The sequence below is a fragment of the Danaus plexippus genome, chromosome 31, assembly GCF_018135715.1.
Source record: "Danaus plexippus chromosome 31, MEX_DaPlex, whole genome shotgun sequence".
NCBI classification, from domain to species: domain Eukaryota; kingdom Metazoa; phylum Arthropoda; class Insecta; order Lepidoptera; family Nymphalidae; genus Danaus; species Danaus plexippus.
Genome location: NC_083558.1, coordinates 1,327,345 through 1,351,957, shown reverse-complemented (window position 1 = coordinate 1,351,957; position 24,613 = coordinate 1,327,345). Strand labels below are relative to the sequence as shown.

At 35.5% G+C, this 24,613-nt stretch overlaps 4 protein-coding genes across 5 annotated transcripts in view; 2 read left to right on the top strand and 2 right to left on the bottom strand.

Annotated features, from left to right (window-relative positions):
* Positions 1 to 3,714, top strand: part of LOC133319861 (uncharacterized) — a 42,963-nt gene extending 39,249 nt beyond the window's left edge. The window contains exons 3-4 of the mRNA XM_061525735.1: positions 418 to 3,623; positions 3,703 to 3,714. Of these exons, the coding sequence (XP_061381719.1) occupies positions 418 to 3,623; positions 3,703 to 3,714 (3,218 nt within the window). The remainder of the gene's footprint in view (positions 1 to 417; positions 3,624 to 3,702) is intronic.
* LOC116778545 (uncharacterized) lies at positions 3,538 to 13,995 on the top strand. Of its 2 annotated transcripts, XM_061525708.1 has the most exons (19): positions 3,538 to 5,396; positions 5,468 to 5,597; positions 5,861 to 5,975; positions 6,055 to 6,130; positions 6,197 to 6,340; positions 6,570 to 6,704; positions 7,314 to 7,464; positions 7,566 to 7,651; positions 8,491 to 8,649; positions 9,280 to 9,429; positions 9,661 to 9,784; positions 10,108 to 10,216; positions 10,433 to 10,518; positions 10,823 to 10,932; positions 11,182 to 11,250; positions 12,146 to 12,267; positions 12,457 to 12,571; positions 12,742 to 12,775; positions 13,228 to 13,995. In XM_061525708.1, exons 1-19 carry the CDS (start codon positions 3,720 to 3,722, stop codon positions 13,257 to 13,259), a joined length of 3,624 nt encoding a protein of 1,207 aa, XP_061381692.1. In that variant the 5' UTR covers positions 3,538 to 3,719; the 3' UTR covers positions 13,260 to 13,995. The 2 variants fall into 2 exon arrangements, with proteins under 2 accessions (XP_061381692.1, XP_061381693.1); XM_061525709.1 differs by lacking the exon at positions 6,570 to 6,704.
* A 998-nt stretch (positions 13,996 to 14,993) lies between these two features.
* LOC116778543 (protein MEMO1) lies at positions 14,994 to 24,435 on the bottom strand. Its single transcript, XM_061525712.1, has 9 exons — positions 24,281 to 24,435; positions 21,158 to 21,239; positions 20,795 to 20,863; positions 20,102 to 20,214; positions 17,330 to 17,441; positions 17,015 to 17,080; positions 16,644 to 16,794; positions 15,866 to 15,970; positions 14,994 to 15,764 (listed from the first exon to the last, which is right to left on the bottom strand). The coding sequence occupies exons 1-9, from the start codon at positions 24,327 to 24,329 to the stop codon at positions 15,627 to 15,629; spliced, it is 885 nt and encodes a 294-aa protein (XP_061381696.1). The 5' UTR covers positions 24,330 to 24,435; the 3' UTR covers positions 14,994 to 15,626.
* LOC116778542 (uncharacterized) lies at positions 22,491 to 23,845 on the bottom strand. Its single transcript, XM_032672570.2, has 2 exons — positions 23,210 to 23,845; positions 22,491 to 22,978 (listed from the first exon to the last, which is right to left on the bottom strand). The coding sequence occupies exons 1-2, from the start codon at positions 23,617 to 23,619 to the stop codon at positions 22,558 to 22,560; spliced, it is 831 nt and encodes a 276-aa protein (XP_032528461.2). The 5' UTR covers positions 23,620 to 23,845; the 3' UTR covers positions 22,491 to 22,557.
* Positions 24,436 to 24,613: the final 178 nt, after the last annotated feature.

The window sequence follows — 24,613 nt, the reverse complement described above, 5'->3', positions numbered from 1 at the left end:
TTCTATATTGTGAGACTTAATTAAATATCAACAGTCCCAAACGTGTACACCATGCCTATGGCCTCGCGTAATTTTATGTAATTAATGTTTATACGCGGAAGGCTTCTGCCTCGGGTCAATTCGAATTTCACAAGCAATTATTGTTGAATGTTATTATTTTTTTTTTATTTTTGTTAACGATCTCGGGGTCGATGCCATCAATGTTTTTTTTTTTTAGTTATTATAATAATTTTTCACTCATTACTCATATAATTTTGATACACAAATAACATTACGAGAATTCGTGTTGTTTTTTCTGGGAAACTATATATAGCAGAACTTTAGATGAGCGGACTTGAGTCCCTAAGAGCGTTATTTTTAAGTCACTAATTTGAGGCATATGAATCACAAAACTAAGAGAATTGTTATTTGTTTCAGGTAACACATCAAATTACCGCATCACTACTAAGAAGAAGGTCTACGCACAGATACCTGGAATTATCTCCAGTGATAATAATGTACACACGTTCAGTATGCCGTCTGTCGGTCAAACGACGAACTATTTCACACCAGACATGAGTATCAAAGACGGGAAAGAAGGGGATGTGGCGGAAGAGGAAGTCGTAGATAGGAAGGAAGAAATGAAGGCTTACGATATGTTCAATGAAAATGCTCTTCAAACAGAACAGTTCTCTCACAGTATGAATTCTGACCAGCGTCAGGAAGGGATAAACATGAATGTATTCCATAATATGCCCATTCAACAGCGAGAAACTTTAAATATAAAAGAAAATATGTATAATAAGAGTCACACAGAAACTGCGACTTCTGATACAGAAGCGTTAGGCCACACAGAAGAAATAAATATTCAGGAAAATCTACAGGACACCATCAATAACTCGTTCAACAAATTTATTCCGATATCCCAAGAACCATCCGCAATAATTCCACCACCGCCAATGTTTAGTAGTTTACCGCGAAGAGACAGTCAATCATCAGGGAGATCTGTGCTCCCGCCGTCAGTAGCAAGGCGTATAGGCGCGCATCAGCCAGTAATCAAGAATCAAACCTCAAACATTCCTTTGCCTGATAATATTTTTGTCCCAAACGTGTCTGATATTGGTCCGCTAGGTGCAAGTAAAGAACCACAAACCATTTTAACGCAATATCCGCAGCAAGATTCCATATACAACGCTCCAATAGTCCAAACAGAAGGTTCTGGACTTTGCAATCCGTATATCCAAACAACAGGAACGTTTCCTTCTCAGGACGTTGTTAATTCATCATTTTTCACACAACCAACAAGTACAATGGATGTTCCACTTCAACAAAATAATCCCATTGAATCAAAAGTAGGGTCAGAGGCCATTAAACTTCCTAATGTATTTAGTCCATACTCAGAAGCTACTAAACCCGTTAATATAGTAAACCAAAATGTAAATCTAAATCAACCCGAAAAGACTGAACAAATCTTAGCTCCACTATTCTTCAGCCCCGCAAATATATCGCAAACAACTTATAACTCCCCCCCACAAGAAGGCCAAACCGGGTCCATTGCACAAAGTACAGTAACTCCATTTCACAGCACGAGTACGGTCCCAGAGCCTCCAAAAGCGATCCCAGAACCACCAAAACTAACTGGCAACCTCAACTATAGAATGATCAAAAAAAGACCTCAGTATTATTCTGGTCCAATAGAAGGGTTTGGGAGCATTAGTAATAACATAAAACCAACCATACAGCCAGTTGACGCTACTCCTTTTTCGGGATCGCTGTTCCATAATGACCCCTTATCAGTTCCTCCATTGTCTGTAGATTACAATCCACCAGTCATCCAAAACCCGTCATACGACATAAACAGCTCGATACATTTAGCCGGGCAGTCAGCGGTCGATCCATATTTACCGCAAGTAAAAACTCACGAACAAACCGATTTTAATACGGCATTCGATTTAAGCAGACCGACTACAGAAAGATATGAACAACCCCCGCCCCCGCCCCCGCCCTCAGAACCGAAAGGATTCGGCATTATCGGATCGTTGAAGTCTAAACTCAGCTCGATCGATATCAACAAAATACAAAACACCGTAACCACATTCTTCGACCCCGCTTACAATGAATCGAAAATTGATCAAAACAACCCAACGGAATCTAGCTTCCATTCAATCTCTGGGAACTATCAGAACTTTCCACCTCACGAAAGCGCTGCTTTAGAAGTATTTGTACCCAACATAGAAAACGAATATCAGCAGTCAAATCCGTACAATTACCAACTACAGACCCACCAGCTGTACAACAATCAACAGTATTATCCCAAACAAGAGTATTTCAATCCACCCCAGGGTTACTCAAACGATTTCTACTCAAACTATCCGTCCAACACAAACTTATCAACAACAGATGCTTACATACCAGCGGCCCCGATTAATAACGATAGCGTTCAGCCCACAAACGCCCAACCATTGATGGGTACCGCCGCATCATGTAGTCCGGAATACGTTCAGTCTGGTGGAAATCCTCAAGAAAAGGAAAAACAGACAGCCATTGACGATACACAGCTAGTGGAAACTGCCAAAAGCGCACTTGACGAATTCGGAATAACAGGCAACGTTGTACATAGTGAAAAAGTCGTATCTAACTTTAATCCGGTAAAGATAACTGAAAAATGTGACGTCGAGGGAATAGCAGTTACTGACTCCCTTGAAAGCAATTACGGTTTCCCTGACAAAGTGATACAACCACCACAAAAATCGTGCAAGGATGTTAAACCTGTCAACTTTAACACGGATGATAAAACTTTGACGTCCAACAGTGACATCATAAAGGAATTACAATCCGTGGCTGATTCCACCCTGAAGAAAGTCTTCGACTGCCAAACGCCGGTCGTGGTGGAATCTGCTCTGGAAAATGATAATTATATAACATCAGCCGCCCCTGATGCTGCTTTGGATCCCTTGAAATCCTTTTTCGACTACCCACATCCAATATGCCCACTGGCTACTTCTAAAAAGGACTTTATCGAAGTCGCTGATTGTAATCCATTGGCAAATGACTCGTTGAAATGCTTCTTCAATTCTCCAGCTCCAACAGCTAGTCATGGATTGGAATTAAAGAATGAATTTATTAATCAAAATACTCAAAGCGTAATAAGCACCAGTCACGTTATCCAAGGCCTTTCAGAATCAGCTGATTTCAAAGGCTTATGTACGGTATTAAAGGCTAAAAGTGAAAATCTTCAGCCCCCCACTCCGTCTACTGTTCAAAATGCTTTAAATGAGACTCCATTGTTTTCATTATTTGACCAACCACCTCTGCTACCCCCTGTGCCTTCATTCGATTTATCGAAGATATCCTCCTCATCTCTACCAACATCCAACAACGAATCAGCTGCTATACAAAACATAGAAAATAAAATGGATAATATCTCTCTATACGATGCTGTCGATAATATGGCAAAGTTTGAACGAAGGTCGAGCTTCTTTGACAAAACTATGCCAATAGAAAATGATGAAAAACCGCTCGATAGTCAAACCACTGATCTCAATATTTGGACCGAGGATAAGGGAGCGGATTTAACCACACAGTTAATTGAGAACATTACCGCGCCTATACAGTTAGCATATCCGGTTGACTTCCCGACTGCTGTAGGTGCAGCGATCGTCACCACCGTGCCGGATATATCCAATTTCTCGAATCAGTTTGCAGAAATATCTCATATACCAGAAGACATTATAGAAACTATGAAGCAACCCCCCTCCGTCGAACTTAAAGATAACAATTTCCCCGCCGCCATTAACTTTGGATGGTCAGTGGGTGAAACGGCTCCAGCTATCGGCTTCTATGGCGACAATTCATTATTTTTTGAAAAAGTTCCCGCTAATGCCAGTGACGAAATTAAAGCAGAGTATAAAATTTCCCAGGACGACGCTGTAGTCCTTCCGCGCCAGTTGAGTATACCCACAGCGCCGCCGGAGGAAGACAACAATTCCGATGAGAGCGGACTCGATGTCCATTCTATTGAGCAAGACGCTAAAAAGGATTTTCCGATATACGAGGAGTTTGTTATTGAACCGTCGGAGACCGATGATGATAAAATTGAATACAAAGAAAGGGAGAAACTTTCAGAAGATGCGCCGCAAGATGTCGACACGTTTACGAATAGAGTGGAAAGGTTCAAACAAATGGAAACGTCCACGGATGTGATTGATGACGGTGAGCTGCAGAAAGCCGTTAAACCCATAACCTTAGCCACATCCACTAGTCCAGCAGTGACGATCGCGTCATATTTCGATACTGGAAATTACGCGGTCGAGAATCATTACAAAAATTCCCTGACCTCACCAACGGCGATGGCATTCAACGCTAATATAACATCGACCATTCCACCGGGATTCGAAGATGAGTTCAATAAAAACCTCGCAGGGATTCCATCCACGGAACCAGCAGTTGAATTTAAGATGGGAAATATAGTTCACGTACCAGAAACGTCCACTCAAACATCTTTATCGATTTCGAAAACTTTTTCGCAAGCTAGCAGCGCTCCGTTAAACGTTGTGGCGACAGAAATTGAGACGATAAGTTCTTTTGATCATGACACTACAGCAACAAAAGCGGACAGATTGCCAGATTTTTCAAGTATTATTGAACCCAAACGTGAAATTTCCGACGATATACCCTCAGTATTCGACAACAAAACCGTAGAGACTACGCCTGCTGCTAATACCTTGTCCGAATCTTCAAATTTATTTTTATGCGCTGAAAATTCTGCTAATGCAGATGTTTACAGCAATTTCAGTCGGCTCTCTAGCTATTTTTCATCACCGCCTCAGCCAGACCACTCGAAGTCTTTTTTTGAATTAAGCCAATCACAAAACCATTACAGGCACAAACCCGAACATTTCGATTCCATTCAGAGTAGTGTAAAAAATTTCTTCCAATCAGATTCCACCAAAGGGCCAAGCATTCCACAAAACACATCACAAATGAACCTAGTTCGCGATTTAGCGTCCTATAAAAGTTTCACCCCAAACGACGTAGTCAGGACCGTCAACTATTTCACAGTCGAATACGATATAGACACTATAAAAGTCGGCGAACCGAAATCATCGATAGATTTAAGCGAAAATCATATTAAAACCAACTACGACTACGACCAACCCAATGAATTAGGCAACACGAACGGCGCAAGCCTTAACATAGACGACGTTATAAAGAATTGCAAATATTGCTGTGACACAATCAAACGAGACTTAAATTGCAATTATTCCAAACCAAAAACCTGCATGGATACGTCCGACAGCAAAAAAGGGGATGCGAATATGGAAACCAAAAAAGATGACATAAAGAAATCTGTGACCATAAACTTTTGCGACCCCTCTTACAACGACACAAACGAAGGTGTCGTTGTATCTTCAGAGGTATTTTTCAAGATAGTCTCATTTTGAAATATAATGAAATTATATGAAATTTATTGTGAAAATCGTTGCAGAACCGGAGTTCGTCTGAGTACTCGCCGGTGAAGCATCACTGGTTCTATCGAGTCGACTGCGAGGGCAAATCGATATGGCGCGGGTTTTCAGTCGCCGATTCCAGAGCACTGGAAAACGCGTTTATGAGCCGTGAGTTGTGAAAATAATTATATATATAATGCTTACAAGTTATACTTACATTAAACAAAATAAAAGGTTTTGTTGAGTGGGCTTAGAACGCTCGCAGAAGTACATATGTTTTGTAAAAGCGATCGCAGGTAATCTTTGACTTTTTAAATATGTTATTATGTTCAGATGTGATGTGCCAAAAAAAATATTAGTCTAAAGGTAACTTAAATAATAAAAATATGTATATTATTAAGTAATACCAAATTTTTTTTTACTACTTGTAGCTGACCTAAACGAAAATACAGTTGTAGCAACAGACGGGGGTAGATTTGACGTGAACGTAGTTGGACGCCTTAGAATTCCAGTATACTGGTCGGAGAAACCAACGAACGTTATGAGGTAAGTTTAGTAATACCGCCACGGGTAAGTCCATTGATTACGTTCGATTACAAAGGTAAGTTTATTGATTACATTTCAGATGTAGCTGGTTTTACAAAGGGAACATAGACGCGAGATACGTGCCGTATGCCGAGTCGGTTGCTGAGAAATTAGAGGTTAAATGTCTTATAATGTCTGTCTTGAGTAATTAAATATAAAATTATATGAGTTTTATAATACAGGAGGAATACCACCACGGTGTAACGACGGGGGAGTGGCACAGGCGTCTGATGCTGCCGAACAACGAAATGGTGGTGATGCACGGTCCCGCGGTCATGGTACACTTCCTGCAGACCAGCCCCACAGACTCGTTCGGCTCGACGCCGGTAATAACGCTAACTATAATGTCGTCTAAAAAACATCCATTTTGTTTTTGGACGTAAACTGTGTGGAAACCAAAAAAAAAATTTGCCTAATCTGATAAATTTTATCTATTTTGCAACAGTTCTAAGTATGTAACTGGATTTAGGTTTGAAAAAAACAAAGTAGTTCTATGACTTAGTTAAATATTACCTACCTTACCTGACATTCCCCGAATTACCTGTCGCTTCCCAGCTGTTTACCTTTGGTAAGCGAGTGTACAGGAACCCTCCAAAAATTAAGGTAGCCGGCGATCAGCTCAACAAAATAGACCATCTCATCTTCCTCGTACACGGCGCTGGTGAATACAGAAACCAGAAGGAGAAAATTGTTAGTTAAAATGCATCTATAGATAGGTTTTGTAGATGGTTTCATCTAGGGCGTTTTATAGTCTATGTAGGATTCGATAGACAAGCATAGTATCCTAAATATATGAAAATTAAAATGCAAAGAATCTAAAATCGTTTATATATAATTTATTATATAGTGTGGGTTTTTTCTGAGAAAGAAATTAACTTGTATGTATTCTTTGTAAGTAGCTAGTGTATGTATTTAAATAAAACCTATATATTTTTTTATCAATACGCGTTCCTTATTATTTTAAACTTTGTGATATTTTCATCTCGTCCGCCCGTGATCACGGTTGCTGTGGAGTGACCGGAAATAATAAAAAAAAACACGTAGTGATTTCCGGAACTATTAGTTTTATTTAAATGTAAATTTGGAATATACATTAGTATATAGGTATATATTAAGTATTCAGTATTCACATACAACTAGTAATGGAATATATAAAAGGGTTTATTTAAAAAAAAATTACTTTAAATTAAATGTATGAAAAAACAGCTAGCAGCTTCAGTTGGAACATGGTTCTTTTTGAATTTTTTAAAATGTTTTTGTACTGTGATGTCGTATATATATATATATATATATTTATAGCAATCAGCAATGCGCCCCCGTGTGGTTAGAAGAGGCTGCGTTGAATCGGAAATCGAGGATACAGAGCCGTCCAGCATAGACCACCTGCTGTTGCTGTGTCATGGCGTCGGATCCGCTTGCGACATGCGTTTCCGGTCGGTGGAGGAAGTCGGTGAGTTTTAATTTTATATTTATTAAGTTTACATCTTCATTGGTCCAGTCATCTGGATAGAATTCGCTATATAATATATATATATTTATTTATTCTTTCAGTGGACGACTTCAGGACAACCAGCCTTCAACTGATTCAGTCACATTATAAGAATTCGTACGACAGCGGCCTCATCGGTAGAGTGGAGGTGAGTTCTTAACTCCTACGACCGCTGCTCGACAGATCTTAATGGAGTTTTGTTAATTCATATACATAAACCCCAAAAACAACTGTCTGTTTGTTATATAAGAAAAAAAATATGTTTTTTTTGTACCTAAAGTATCATATATTATACGTTTACTAAAGGCGCATTTCTTTATTTTCATTATACGTCTGTTAGTTTCAGCTAATCTTTGAAACGGCTGAATCCATTCTGATTGGATTCTCACCGACAGATAGCTATTGTAAAATAATATATATACTTTTAATTTCATTAACTTTTATGTATATGAATACTAAAGAGATAGTATTTGGTCAGTCGAGACGCAGCAGATGTATAATTTGTTCTGTATTAGCTGTACTTGCTCGGTATTTTGGTCAATAATAATATGAAGTCAAGTGTAATGTAGGTAGTTAGCTTTATTACATTAATTTCTGTCACAGTCCTGCTTTTTAACGATAAATATCACGAATTTCATATAGTCTTGATTGATAGTCGTGGCCCGGAGGTTAAAGGCCCGCCTCTCACGTGAGGGCGCGGGTTCGATACCTGGCAAGTACCAATGTGATCTCTACCGAGTCATATGTACTTTCTAACAGTATTTAGACACCACTGAGGGGCGGTGAGGGAAAACATCGTTAGGAAACCTGGACTTATAATCAAATTATAAGATTGAAATCGCCAACCCGTCTTTAGCGAGCGTGGTGATTAATGCTCTAACCTTGACCATGTGAGAAGAAGCCTTTGTTCAGCAGTGGACTCTGATAGGCTGATGATGATGATGATTATTATGTTTTGATAATTGTAGTATATAAATCTAATCCAAGGTACTGCCAATATCCTGGCATTCGAGTCTACATTCCGGTGAGACGGGCGTGGATAGGAGACTGGCTGCAGTTACCCTCGAGAGTATACCCCGACTAAGGAACTTCACCAACGACACCATACTGGACGTACTGTTCTATACCAGCCCAGTCTACTGTCAGGTAAGTTTGGTAATAGAAATGTTACATTTAAGGTAAGTTCGGTAATATCATAAATTCATGTTACCTGTTGTTTCTGAAATGTATTTCTTGTTTGTTTTTCCGTAATTTATCGATTCCAATTTGTTATAATTTTAATTTTAGATTAAATATTAATACTACCGTATTCCCACATAATATTACGAATATTTTTTTAAATTTACGTAAAGTAATAATATATTTTTTTTTTGGTACGAAAATAAAGTTTGTATATAAATTAAGAATATTTTTTTATTGAATTTTAAATCGCTTCCGCCATATGCGGTCATTAAAATCTTACGGAATGAGTTATATTCCTTATATAGTGATTATTATATATTTAGGTTTCTATCAAAATTATTGAAAAAATAAAGTTGCCTCATAAAGCCAGCGCTTTTAACTAGAACAAACTCATTATTATCTTAAATCGCAACACCTTAAATAAGTTAAATTCAATTTACAAAGACACAAGTCACGTCGACAAAATACTTTCCCGCGTAAAAGCGTACCAACCAAACGTCATCGCTGTGACGTCACTTCGGGTGCGTTCGGGAATTTTAAGGTTCGGTTCAAATTAAATGTGTGTTCCCTAAATATATATATATATTGTTCCAGACCATAGTTGATACGGTCTGCAGTGAGCTGAACAGAATATATGAGTTGTTTAAGTCGAGGAACCCCGAATTTAAGGGCGGCGTCTCATTGGGGGGTCATTCCCTGGGGAGTGTCATTCTATACGACCTGCTCTGCCACCAGACGGCTCAGGTAAGTTCGGTATATAGATAGGTAAATTGCATTTATTATCGGGTAAAATGAATTTAGTTTTTATTTTCTTGGGGATGAAGTTTCATTTAATGGTTTAGAAATTTATATGTAAATTTTTAATATGTAAAATGTTTTTTTAATGTCCTTAAATCCAAAGAATTTACACTCACACACATAAAATTGGGCAAATGCAAGAGCAATAGTTTATATTGTAATCTGGGATGGTTCCAGGAACTGGATATCAGTTCCAGTAAGCAGTACGTCCAGGGTTGCGCTGGAACAGGCCAGCCGACTGTCAAATATCCCCGGCTGGTTTTCTATCCGGACGCTCTCTACGCGCTCGGCAGTCCCATAGGTGAGCCCTCCCATTCATTACATATCAATATTTTATAAGAATTGATTTTAAAAGTAACTTTTGTTATAATAAGACTTAGTATTTTATTAATATCGTTTGTTAGGATCATGTTTATAGTATTTACCATTGGAAATCTATTACTGCTGATGGTTATTGATCTTTGATTTATTTGATATTTTCAATAGTTAAAAAATATGTCGGCTCATAATTTTTTTAGACATTTGATTTCGGTTTAAAAGAAATCACTTGGTATATGTATTATATATATAATTAAATCTCCCTTAATAATCAATTTAATTGACATCCCCGCATCACGTCTCCAGCTATATTCGAATGCATAAGGGGCGTGGAGACCCTGGGCAAGGACTTCTGTCTGCCGACCTGCAAGAACTTCTTCAACATCTTCCATCCCTACGACCCGATCGCTTACAGGTAAGGAGTCTGAATCGCAGGTAATTTATGTAATTACCTGTGGTTCAGTGTGGACTTTATTGAGAGGATTACCAGAATTACCTATATTTTTTTTTCTTATAAAAAATATTTGGCATGTCTGTATGGATTTGATTCACAAATTAGTTTTGATGCTTTGAACTTCCTTCCTGTGACGTCATCTTGTCCTTTATCTTCAAGAGTGTCTCTTTATTTCAGGTTAGAGCCGATGATAAATCCGTCACTAAGGAATGTTAAGCCTTATCTGATACCACATCACAAGGGAAGAAAGAGAATGCATTTAGGTAAATAATACATTATATATATATATATATATATCTCTCTCTCTCTCCCCCTCCCTCCCCCTCCTCCTCCTCCTCCTCCTCCTCCCCAACCTCTCTGGATGTGGACGCGACGATAACGATACAAATACAAATTTAAAAATATATATTACAGCAGTGACTAAAGTTGTATTGATCTCTCCCACAGCGCCATCTAGTGGCTTCGCTAGTGTACTACAACTATTAGGAGTTTTGCATGAATTTAACTTAAAGTTTCTTAACGTATTAATGTCGTACTTATATATACGCGTGTGTATTTTTATGGCAGAGTTGAAGGACACGATGGCGAGGGTCGGAGCAGACATCAAACAGAAGCTGATAGAGTCTATACGGAACACGTGGACCAGTATGTGGAGGAAGGAGGCGGGCCAGGCGGAGGTGAGGGGGATATGAGAGGGAGCGAAGGGATAGGAGGATATTTGTATTGGTTAAGGAAGGGAACTTGGTTTGCTATACGCTGAAGTTAGATTTAGATTTATAAAATTACAGTATATATATAATTATATTATGCTTAAAATGGTATAACTTTGATATTAAATACGGCGTCGTGACTGACGGGAAATGTGTCTATTAATACTGAATAATAATGAAACGATACTAAAAGTGAGCGTACGTATTTTGTTGAAGGTCGGGCAAGAGGAGCCGGAGAAGGAGGAGCTGACGTCAGACGTCAAGGAGGAGGACGACCGCTATGAGGTAATTACGTGTCAGGAGCTAAAATCATTATATATATATATTATTTTTTATTACTTAGTATATATAAGACTCCCAGCATTCCCACATTTTTTTAATTAGGTTATCATATTATCCTTTTGAACAACAAATTAATATTGTGTACTGCCATAATCGACCGATAGCTATAATCAATAATGTGCATTTTTTTTTATTAATGAACAAGAAATGTTGATCTCTTTGTGTTAATATGTTAGTAACCCTAAGATTATCCAGTGGAACCTAAGGTTTACCAATTCTTAATGGCAGATGTCCGAAAGAGGTGTCCGTTCAGGTTAGTTTAGGTTTATTGAAGTAAGTAATTGAGAATTCTTCATTGTTTTATTCCTAAAACCAACTACTACCAGCTGGTAGCAGTAAAACCTAGCATATACCCAATTCTAAAGGTCAAAAAAAGTCGTCCTATTTTCAACATTTACCAACTCATCGGTCAATACTAGAATTTACTGGAAAATCTTAAGATTTACCGCAGTTCGAAGTTTTACAGTGACATGTATTAATTTAAACATTTGAAAAACGATTATATACTTATTTTTGTTTTGCTTAAGAAGCATAAATGTCATTAGTTATTCAAGGATTGGTTGCTACCGCCATCTATCGGTGTTTTCTGTCAACTAAACGTTATCAACAGCGCCATCTATAGGCGGAGCGAGGAAGTAATATTAGTTGACTAAAACAGCTTGTATGTTTTATAAAGTTATTATAAAAATATATATATATATATAAAAATAAAATATATACATACATAGAAATTTTGAAATATCCACATATATTACTAAGTTTTATTTGTCCAACTATGTACGTCCATTCAAATTATTCGTGTCAATAAATAAATCTGATATTTTAATTATTAACGAAGGCTACTCCTGAGGAGTTGGGGAAGCTGAACGGCGGCCGGCGGGTGGACCACGTGCTGCAGGAGGCGCCCTTCGAGATATTCAATGAGTATCTGTTCGCTATGACCAGTCATGTGTGCTATTGGTGAGTACACACACGCACACACACACACACACACAAACACACACACACACACACAAACACACACACATAAGCATATATGTATTGGGTGTAACCTCCTACGTAGCCTCCATATAACCAATAATGTACATAACTCCACGTATTGTTTAATTCAATATCTCATTCTAGTGCATGTGTGTATGTTTATTCCAGGGAATCCGAGGACACGATGTTGGTGATGCTGCGTGAGATATACAACGCCCTGGGCGTCACGCCCGACTGCAGCCTGCCGCAGAACACCATGACCGTAGAGAGGAGCCGCGTCACGGTGAGAGAGAGAGAGACACACACACACACACACACACATACACACACACACACAGACACACACAGACACAGAAGCGAACGCACGCTCGGGATATAATTACTGTAAAAAAAATAGTAGTGATCCGGATATAATTAAATATACGGAATTAATATTAATGTGTATATTTACAGGAAGCCCAGGACGCCAAGAGCGACATGTCTCCAGGTCAGTGCAACACAGATAATCTACTGACTTACATGTGTATATATATACTATCATATATGAAGGCCGTGGTGGTCCGGAGATTAAAGGCCCGCCTCTCACGTGAGGGCGCGGGTTCGAAGCCTGGCGAGCACCAATGTGTTTTTCCGAGTCATATGTACTTTCTAAGAGTATTTAGACAGCACTGACGGACGGTGAAGGAAAACATCGTGAGGAAACCTGGTCTTATAAATTCAAATTATAAGTTTGAAATTGTCAACCCGTCTTGAGCGAGCGTGGTGGTTAATGCTCTAATCTTCTCCATGTGAGACGAGGCCTTACTCAGCAGTGGGCTCCGACAGGCTGATGATGACTAATATATTGAGAGGATATATCAAATAAGGCTCTAGTTACTTAGATCAATGCAGAAGACAAACATATATATATATACATATAATATTTCTCTCCTTTTCCAGAATTCCCATCAACAAGCCGCGGTTCAATGTGATCCATCAAACGGAGGCTTGGCTAAATATAGATTAAAAATGATAATTTATATAGTCTGTTGCTTTCAAAGAGTATTTTTTACTTTCGAACATTCTTATATGGAAAACGGAATAGCGTATTTTGTTTAAAAAAAAAATCGAGGAAAAGCAGAAAATGTTTTTTTTTTAACGAAACACCGTTCAAAGAAGCGGATTCGGAATTATTGGGGAAAGAAAAATCAATTGTATGTAAAATACAATACTTGATGTAACTTTTAGAAAAATATAGATATATATGATGTCTTAATAATTTATTGTTCTTTCTAATCTATTGATTACATTCCATGGATTGTTGTTTAAAAAAAAAATTCGTTATACTTTGATTGGTATACGTAATTAAACGAATCCCAATTTTCCGAAAAGTATTCCTTTTTTTTACATAAAAAAATAAAGTCTTTTTTTTTAAGTCATGAAACAATAATTAAATACGTGTAGTTTACCTAAATTACATAAATATTTTGAGGATCGCCGATAGATTCAATTTATTCGAACATTTGGTTGTAAAAATTGTTAGTGAAATATACAAAGAGGATGGATAAATGAGGTTTTAGTTAATTTTTTTTTTCCTTCAGCTCGTTTAAATTTTTTCTGGTAATTAATCTAGTTGAAATATCGTTTTATTTGATTTGTTATTAGTTAATATATTTATTTATACAAATATCTTGTATACTAACACGAATAAATGTTTATATTTTACTACTTACTCGTTATTATTTCTCAATAATGGTAATTATTTCACCAAAAATAATATAATAAATAGTGTTTTTATTAAGTTTATTTTAAGATGGTTGCGTTGTTATAATATTTAAGCAATTCATTGTTACATACAGTTGTATCCTTTACAATGCTTACATTCCACTTCGTCAGGTATCGGGCTGAATAACGCGTAACCACAAAACATTAACAGCGTGAAAAGAAACGTCACAATGAATTTTCCCGCCAAGTCAAATGTCATTTGATGAACGTCTCGTATATTTGATGGTTTTTTTAATAAGATTGCTGCTCTCGGATTACTTTTATTAGTGTTTGTTCTCAATTTGGTCATGTTGGTTTCTTTTTCACAATATCCTTTATTTCCTTTCGTATCCGTCCGTATATGAGACGGTTCATCAACGTCTAGATGGTACCAGGATTTGTGTCTGTCGGAATCATACCTGCTCCTGTGGCAAATTAATACGTTAGAGTTTCTGATTGCTTCATTTTTTTCCATCAACGGTGAGTTCGTTTATATAAGTATATTACATAAAATAACGAGGATTTTTATAGATTTCTGACAGAACAATGTTGACAAATGACGAAATTAATAGTTAAGTCAGGATGACGTTATTTAAATAGCTAATATACTTACGGATTCAGAAGAGTTTAAATAAGGCCGTAAGCTGTAAGATTAAATATTTCCAGACGAACATAATCCAAAGACAGCTAGTGTTATCTTAACTACGTGTGCATAAAAATTTACATAGAAATATAAAAATTTATTGAATTTAATCCAACCTGTAGCTGGTGAAACGTTCGTTCCAGTCGCATTGCGTTCATATCCTTACTCGATTACCTAAATTTCGCCTTTTATAACTCGTATATTAATTTTGAAATTTTTTAACTAAACGTAATATTAATAATAATTTCTTTATTAAACTTGTAACTTATTAAAATCTTCCTCGACCACTCCCAGATCTAGTTAAATAAAAGATATCCAGTATCGTAAATTTACTTTATTAGACTTACATAGTAAATGCTACAAGGACAAAGCTCTTTGAATTTGAGTTTCACTTAACGGTCCCAAAGTAAGAAGCTTTTCATTTTATAATTAAACAATTTTTCACTCGTAATTCACAATCCCATCGGTTATTTATTACTTTTCAATCAAGCTGCCAAACAAATTGGTTGTGTTCCCCTAAAATTATCTTAAGTCTTGTAAGATGTGCTAAATTACATATGTTATATTAATTTGTTATAATAGTCCATATAAATTTTATAGAAACCATAGAAATTTCTTACATTTAAACTTTCTAGATATATTTATTATTAGTATAAAAGAAAAAAAAAACTTAAAAATAAATTTGTTCCTCCGTAAACCTCATATATTTCAATGAATACACTTACACACTATAAACTAACATTCAGAATGCTATAAAACCTTTTTTTCATTACTTAAACTTATATATATTTGAGACTTGATAACTTACAAAATGCAAGGGACAGAAAACATTATAACAAGATCAATTTTTAAAGAAAACCGCAACAGAATCTACCAAATATACGCCTGGTGTTGGGAAACATTAACTTTGTCTCCGTCTATGTCTGTTGTACACCTCGGACCGAGCACAACATCACTCCATAACGAGTGATGCGCTCGCATAAGACACGGATGAGTCCCTCATCGTCATGCACTGTGATGATTGAGCGTATTTAAGAAATTTCATTGACATTTGAGGTGCACCCGACTGGCATCTCAGCTTCTCGCAGGCCTGTGGACATAATAGGTGTTACGGACTAGCCCTGTATATACTGAGAGCAAATAATATATATTCTCTTGTTCACTTCATTTTCGTAATATTTTATTATCTACCTGTAAAAGTACTCCAATGGGGTGTCTACCGCAGATGGTGTTTCCGTACTGGTCTAGGTAGTTATTGAAGCCACGAGCGTCCAGTTTCTCTATGATAGACATACCCTGGAAACATAACAATATTATATATATATACTCTGTTGGTTATAAAAAATTATATAATAATATATATAAGGAACAAAATAAGCCTCTCGTCATATTTTCTTTACAAATATCTTATTATAATACCATATCTCGGTGAACAGCAAGAGATATGCATTTTCGGTTTCGGTTTAAAGACTTATCTCTCATAAAGAACACAAAAGTTCACTTATAATAAGAAATCACAATAATTTTGCTTGAGGGTACATTTAAAAGTCTGCCTTATGAATTATATACGGTAAAATGAAATGTTGCGGGTAGTTATATCACACAAACATGTTTAGGCAGGGGTTACATTAACTTATAAATTATTTTGCACATATTCCATTACACGTTTTTTGAATATAGGAAAACTCTTGCTATTTAATTATTTTATTTAAATGACGTCACACTTGGCGCCATTTTTTAAGAGAAAGTCACATACCATTTGGGTAAGTACGATTATTTAAAATGAATTCTCTAGATGCGGTACAAATGAGAAAATTCAAAAAAAAAAAAAAAAAATGTTGAACTATACATAGTAATTCAACGAAACATTCAAATACAGTCATTAATGCTTAAAATAGCACTTAGAGTGACAAACACGATTTTCAAGAACCTCCCCACTTTGAAATCGGTTAATATTCATCATCACTACCTGATGGTCCAGCCATTCTATGGCCTGGTGTATGTTCCTGTTGCCGTCTCTCCAGGTATATCTGAACCTTGAGCCCCAGTGGCAGAAGTCTGATGACACCACCACCAGATTTTGAGGGTCAGCTAGGTACGGGGCTAGGATAGCACCATATCTGAATGTTTTGGATATTCGGTTAAAACTTACATATTATGAAAAAATTTTCAAGTTAATCATATATATATATAAAACCGTTTTGTTTATTTGCAATATATATGTCGGTTTGTTTCAGCTAATCTGTGTAAAGGCTGGACAGATTGTGATGGTACATTCACTGACAGATAGCTGATGTTTTAGAGACTAACATAGGATACTTATATAATAATGAAACTTACTTTGCCTCCCTGTCTGGAGATAGAGAACCTACTAGGATCGGTATGATAGTGAAGGCCGTTTTGAATCTGAAATTAGTCATATATATATATTAATGAAATACAAAAATATATATCAAATTAAATACAGATACATAACACAAGTTTATCTAAACCTTATTTATATTTAACATATCATTATAAACTAATCTCTATTTCAACTAAAGCAGGTATGAACGCTGTAGTTCAGTTATCTAAGTAGCGGGACGCGATGTCCCGGTACACGGGGGTTCGGATCCCGGGTGATAACTATTCATTATATATATATACACAACTCACTCCTCCATAACTTTGGCGATGTATGGGAGATGCATTTCTATGGAATGCTCGTCCTCGTCGGTCTGTACGTCCATAAACTCAAACTGTCCGGTCGCTTCCAACTCGGCGTATACTGGAACGAAACGGGGACTTGTTTGTCACAGACATACATGTAGAGGACACACACACACACACATATATATATATATAAGTACCCCCCCCTCTTTGATTTTAAAGTACCCACTAATTCTCTTTAAAAAGATCTGTAGTGTTGTAACGAGTCTTAATTGCTTGTGGACGGTCGGAACAGCCGGAGCTCTGTAACATCGGCGGCGCTGGTCATTTTCTGATCACATTCTTAGATTCGGTAACGTATCAATCATTATTATATATTAGCTCAATGAACCCATTGCTTTAGTCATTTCATTAACTTATATGACTTATTAAACTTTTTTGTTCGTAATAAATAAAAATATATCTTATTTCTTCTCCTGAACCTAAATATATATGCACACTCTACACGGTAGATGTCGCTGACGGTTAGATGGTTGGGTAAACGTTCCCGGTCTATTCCTATTTTCCATTCGAAGCGGCAGGCTAAGGCTAGTATAGTACAAATCTTTGTGATTAGATCTAAGATTTTCGCGAGTTTTATTCATTTAAATGAAACTAATATTTTTCTATAAAACTAACTTATAAAGAGATAATTGTCTCCGTAACCGTCACAGCGTAGTTTGCGGATACACTAGTACTTAGGATATATGCGAGACCTTCGAATGATTACGCCCTGTATGCGTCCTTACAACAAAGCCTAATAACTTTGTAATTTCTGGCAATTAAAAACAATTTTTTTTTAAGTATAATATATATATATATCGTATAATTTGCACAAATATTTACATTTGATAGTTTTGAAAACAAAATTTTGCTATGACGGAAAAAACTACTGTTACAAGTGCCGCCATCTGTGTCGTACTAACTATAATATATTATAATCCTTAATTTTTTTTATAGACAGATTATGATAATTAATAAAAAAATTTATTTACTTGCGGATATTTAAATTTAACTTATATAGGAAAAATAGAAATAGCGAAACGTCGGGATTACGTAGTTAAAAAAAAAATAATAAAATCCGCGTAGTATATCCGAAATATATTACTTTCATTTAAATGAATAAAACTCGCGAAAGTCTCAGATCTCGTTAAATAGCGAGTTATAATATTGAAAGTAATATTTATATTTAACTATTAATGCTGAACCTATGTTAGTTATGTGACGGCCATGTTCGGGTGTCAACTTGTGTTTGAAAACTGAATACTGGCTTCGGCCATTTTGTAGGATATTGATGAATAAATGATGAATACAACTAGAAAAGACGCGCTTGTTAATTAAAAATAATAGAAAATTATAAGGCAATTAGGTCGTTAAGAGCATAGTTACATCGTTTTAGGTTCAGCCGAATACATACAGAACCCGCAAAACGATTACCAAATATAATATTATTGGCTTGACGTCTTTTTACATAGAGACAAGCCATACAAAAAATGCAAAATTTCATCAAAATCGGTTAACCCCAGCCAGACTTGGTTCAGCCTATATAGTTATACGGATGACGAAACGATACCGCGATCCACAATACCACTAGCGACATCTAGTTCAAAGTCGAGGCATTATGTTTGATAGTAAAATAAAAATATCAGCTATATATCTTTAAAATTAATTTAATAAAATCGTGAATTAATATAAATAAATAATGATGGTAGTATACGAGGAAAATATAAAAATAATTTGTTGACAGCGCCATCTAGCGGGGGATAGGAGATTTACATAGAATCTAACATTGATAGTATAAAAAAATATTTTCCATACAATCATTTCTATATAACATCTCCTTATATATAAATTATACCTTATGATATAAATGGCTGAAGCGTTTGAACTGAATTTATTGAATTATCCCGACGTGTCGCCATGATTATCATCAGGTCGGTGTGTAACGTACGCGCTACATATTATAAAAAAAATGAATGAGCATCGCCGGGGCGACATCGTTGTATGGATAAGATATCATATAACGAGTGACGCCGCTGACTCCGCGGAACCAACTCCAGGCCGTGTGAACCAGGAGATTCCTGATACCACACAAGCTACGGAATGGCATTGCCATCCTAACATCGGGGCGATCATAGTCTTAGGTATAGGTTATGAGTTTTGATATGTAATTCTTATTATAATATACATATAAGTAAGTTTCGTTGTTTCCTGGAACCTCCGGTTGCCACCTTATATAATTGGTGTGCTTGAGACGGGTAATTAAAGTTTTTCCTAGTATCCCGACTTAATACATACTGTGTATTGGATTTTCTGACTTAATGGAGCTGGTGTTACCAGCTGCTACCAGTATTTCATGTAAGAAAACTATAAATTTTAAATTCTGTCACATAAACTATTTGTTTCATAATCATTGCTGTATCCCAACTAGTCATTCTCATAGCACTGTACTGACTATTGTATAATTACAATTATATCTTACTTTTTTTATCTTTATCTTTTACCGTTCCTTTATTTATCTTACCATTCCGTCTGCCTTTAAAATCTAATGAGCTAATTGTAGAGCGAATTGCAGTATTGTCTAGTATATTATGTGTTCAAAATATGTCATGTGGGTCCTATGACTGATATTTGGGATATATATATATATATGTATATATATATATATACATTTGCCAGCATACCGCATACGACATGTCACTGCCAGTATTTCAACCCCCATGACTTCCCCATACATACTTTGTTTATCAATGGTGAGGTCGTATAGCGGGGTCGCGTACTTATCTAGGGATGACAAAGCGCAACCTCGCAGGCGGACGTGATGAGATGGGCCCAGGATGAAGATACGCTTACTGGGAACAAGGACGATCAGGGTCAGTCAATCAATCAATCAATCAACGAGTCGATGACGCTGTCAGTCAAATTCATTTAATGAATCAATCATATTTCAATCATAAAAGGTAACCAGTAACTGATATATATCTATTTATATGTATTTTTTAAATAGAATAAGGAATCCGAGGTATGTAACAATTGTTTTATTACTATGAGAAATCATTTAAAGAACAATTCTATATCACATAATAGTCTCGCTAGGTGAAAAGCAAATATATTAAAAATTACAATAGAATTACATTTAAAATACACAGTAAAAGAAACGAGCTTTAAGTATATATGTATGTATTAATTTTTTTAATAAATACATATTATCATAATCAATCAGAATCAATCAATCAATCAACAAGTTGATAAACAAATCAATCAGAGTGGAAATAATTAATAGTGAGTCGTATCAATACTCGGATTCAATCAAGATTTTTTGTTTATCAAACAAGACAGTGGTTCATAATTTTGTAAATTTATTAAATTTTTTAAAAACCATAGAGTATAAAATATATATAGCGTATCACGAGTCTTACATAACATACTCACACTACTAAAGGACTGACTTGTCTGTAGGCGAACGCTGCGCACGCGCCGCAGTACGAGTAACCAGCGTGGCTGTAATTAATTTGACCGACTTGAAATAAAGAGGGTTATATCACTTTAAAATGAAAAGAACACAGAATTAAATTTATACCTATATAAAATAACATATGTATGTTATTTGCTGCTAATTTAACTATAAAATTCGTATGGGAAACACATGATGGAATTTTTTTCAGCTAGTCGATTCGTATGTATGACTTTCCGCTTTGCCAAATAAGACAGTGTCAATGAACTTTACGTTATATCTATTTAAGGAAATTATTATATGAATATTGTTTTAACAAATGTATTGAATTATATACGTACGGTGCTATGATGGCCCTGGCTGGGCCGTGTGTCAGATCGGCCTTGGATAGCCACAAGTCCAGCTGTCTCGACAGCTCTGAACCTGGAACCAGTTAATCTTCTGGTGAAATGACGTCATATCACGCACAAGATGAATACCCTGGTTTTTGGCATGTTTATGCCATGTTAGTACTCAGTGGATGGATTTAATTCTATGTATACAGCCAAATGCATCTTCGCATTTCTTGGTTCGCTCAAAACAAAGCTCAAAATGCCAGTAAAGTCACGCAACCTGCCCGTGTTTTTGGACATGGCGTAACCTAAATTTGAAATTGATAGTCCGATGTAAGTTGTTTTTTGATAAACATCACCCCAGCTATGGGCTATCGCACAAAAAACCTCTACCAGATCGTACATCCGGTCGCCGAGATCGTCTCCGTGGATGAACGACCTGATTCTCCAGCATATATTCCGCTCGCTTCATCCAATATTTGAAAAATATTTAATAAAAGTGTCTCATTATTAGAAATAACTTCTGTAATAGTAAGTATCAAGTGCTCTCGACTATACTTATAAGATCACTCAATAATTACTACCGAGTTAATCGTTAGCGTAGTCGTAATACAATCAACAACATTCCCTAACTCGATTGATTACTAGTCTTAACTAGTCGTAAATAAAAAAACGAAGCATTTTTTTGTCTTTTCACGATTAAGAAACTCACATTTTGGAAATTCTCACGTGTGCGGCGTGATTGGGGGGTGGGGGAGGGTTGAATAAAATCTCACGACGTCTCACCAAGGGGGGGGGGGGGAGGGACAGAGAATTAAAAAAACAACACCTCACGCAATGTGATCGCCCCCCAAATATTTTCAAAAATCCGATTATTATCAAGCATAAGTAACAAGTAAAATTTTTAAGGTCATGTATATTTCTTAGTGTCGACCAAAAAGAGAAAGATCTGTAAAATTTAATATAACATAGTTTTTTTACAACAAAATTATTAAATTTCTACATACATACATAAGAATAGCAAATACAAATTATTTAATTTATGGGAACAAATTTCCATGTCAAATATATATATATATATATATATAAAAGATAAAACATTCTTGAGAGTTTATCAGAATTGAACTATGTTAAAAGGATATTAAAAAAGGCATATAGAGAATTATAATTTGATTTTATGGATCATTTTAAGGATTCTGGTAAGAACACACACACACACATATATATATATATATATAATCTTACATAGCAGTAAAGCTTATGTACAAAGAAATATGTAGTAGTATATATATTATACATAGTTATATCTATATATATATATATAAGAAAAATTACAAAGAAATTTCTATATAAATAATATTTATTTGATAACAAAATTCTACACATAATAAAAATCACATATATATATCTCAGTCCGCGTCCTCGTTATCGTTCATAACGGTAGCTATCTTCTCTGATATGTCTTTCAGTAATTTCTCGCTGAATTTAGGAAACTTCGTCTCAAATTCAGATTTCAGAGTCTCCAGATCGAATCTGTCTGTTTCCAATTGATTCAGACCGTTGTGTGATTTTTCGTATTCTTTAAATTTGTTCAAATCTAGATTTGAATGTTTCTTTATTTGTTCCAAGCCGTCGATAGCGTCGTTGACTGCGTCCAGGAGTTGTTTGTGTCCCGATTCTTTGTTGTAGCCGAAGTCAACGTTTTTAGTTTCGAGTCTATCAAGGCAGGCTTCCTCCGTCATTTTAAGGTCATTGAGGGAATCTTCTATGTTTGAATCGTCAGTGATGTTGTAGAATATGTTCGAATCCTGATTCTTGAGGTCTAGAAGTCTGAAAATGTTTACAAAAACTGATTTCAGTGAGGACATTACTCATTGTTATGAGATATATACAGATATTAAGTTATTAATATTTGTTTAATTAATATGTTTGTGATTTTAACTAACATATTGTTTTATATATAGAAGTATTGTCGCAAGCTATTCTAAAGTCTCATACTATGTGAGTATTGCATTATCCTATATGAATATCCGTATTAGTTACGACATAGTTAACACTCACCTTTTCTGTTCCACAACAAAACTGATGTCTTTAAGTCTCCTGTTGGTCTTATCGAGCTGGTCCATGGTCTTCTGGAACCTGTCAGCCAACTGAGCCATTTGGATGTCCATTTGTGTTTCTTCTCTCTCAATCTTCTCTTCCACGAGACAGTCTTCTAACAAGGCCCGTAAAAACTTACCGTACGCAACTTGTCTATACTCAGCATCAAAATCGGGCATCGAATCGGTTTTACATACAGTCGTGTCTCCGTCGCCGATTATTGTGACATTTTTGTTGACCCTAGCCCTAAGTTCGTTTGTATTTTTATCTTTACTCGGTAGTATTTTACGCGATGTCGACGCTGTTGACACGGTTGAAGGTCGTTTAGGTCTGATATTTTTAGACGGTGGGGCCATTTTATTTTTATCCATCGTTAGTGTAACTCGAATCGCATATAAATTAATAAAAAAATATTTCACTTTGTTTATTCCGTGATCCGTTGACAGATATTTAAAAATAATTCCCTAGCAACCATTTCCTGCTAACGTTCGGAAACTTTAACGCCATTCGTATATACAATAACACTTTTATTATTGGTTTTATTAAATTATGAATAACATAAATTTTATATGGAACACAAATAATATTTAAAACAATTTTAGCAATAAAAAAAAATATTAGAAACTCAGTTGACATAATAAATTTCTGAACGATTTTTGCTAACGTCATGATCAAGGCCGACATTAAACAAAGAGATTTATCTTGTAAATAAGTTTTTTTTACAAGAGGCTGTATAATTATGAATTGATGCTGACCTTATACAGCCAAATAAAAGAAACTACACAACTGAAAAACAAATGATTAAAACCCATTAACTAGCAAAATAAATTATTAAACGAAATTTATTAATAAGTAGACAATAATGTAAAATTTTACTGTATTAAAATTTTTCTTGACCCCATTAACCTTAGAAGTCCCTTATTACACATGATCATCAAAAAAAATTATACCCATTAAAGTGTATACTGCCTTAAACATATTTTATATTTAGTTATAACAGGTATATTATTAATTTTATAAGATAGTTCTTACCATTTTCAGTATACCAGCTACCAGCGTGAGAGGCGTTACGGCAGGACATCTTAAATGTTTATAATAAGATTCCTGAATTAATTGAAACTCCAATTATTTTTATCACCAAAATAATATTTGACGTTTCTCTTTGATGTAAATAACCTGGGCAGAAGTTTCTAAGTTGCACAGATTAAGACAAAATATATTTATCATATGTAATTGATTATTTTGCCGAGTTAAAATATCGTATTTAATACTAAAATAACGATAAAATTTTTGAAGTATTACGCATATTAAAAACAAAATTTTTTATTGTATTTTTTTTATATTTACTATATTTTGTTCTAATAT

Excerpts from the sequence above, each read along its gene's own strand:
- LOC116778545 (XM_061525708.1), top strand. The coding sequence starts at position 3,720 with ATGAAGCAACCCCCCTCCGTCGAACTTAAAGATAACAATTTCCCCGCC. Across the intron at positions 7,652-8,490 it reads GCCTCATCGGTAGAGTGGAG|GTACTGCCAATATCCTGGCA; the intron begins GTGAGTTCTTAA and ends ATCTAATCCAAG. Across the intron at positions 12,268-12,456 it reads ACCAGTCATGTGTGCTATTG|GGAATCCGAGGACACGATGT; the intron begins GTGAGTACACAC and ends TGTTTATTCCAG.
- LOC116778542 (XM_032672570.2), bottom strand. The coding sequence starts at position 23,619 with ATGGATAAAAATAAAATGGCCCCACCGTCTAAAAATATCAGACCTAAA. Across the intron at positions 22,979-23,209 it reads TTTGTTGTGGAACAGAAAAG|ACTTCTAGACCTCAAGAATC; the intron begins GTGAGTGTTAAC and ends AAACATTTTCAG.
- LOC116778543 (XM_061525712.1), bottom strand. The coding sequence starts at position 24,329 with ATGTCCTGCCGTAACGCCTCTCACGCTGGTAGCTGGTATACTGAAAAT. Across the intron at positions 21,240-24,280 it reads TAGCTGGTATACTGAAAATG|GTTCAGAGCTGTCGAGACAG; the intron begins GTAAGAACTATC and ends AACTGGTTCCAG. Across the intron at positions 15,765-15,865 it reads CCATTGGAGTACTTTTACAG|GCCTGCGAGAAGCTGAGATG; the intron begins GTAGATAATAAA and ends TTATGTCCACAG.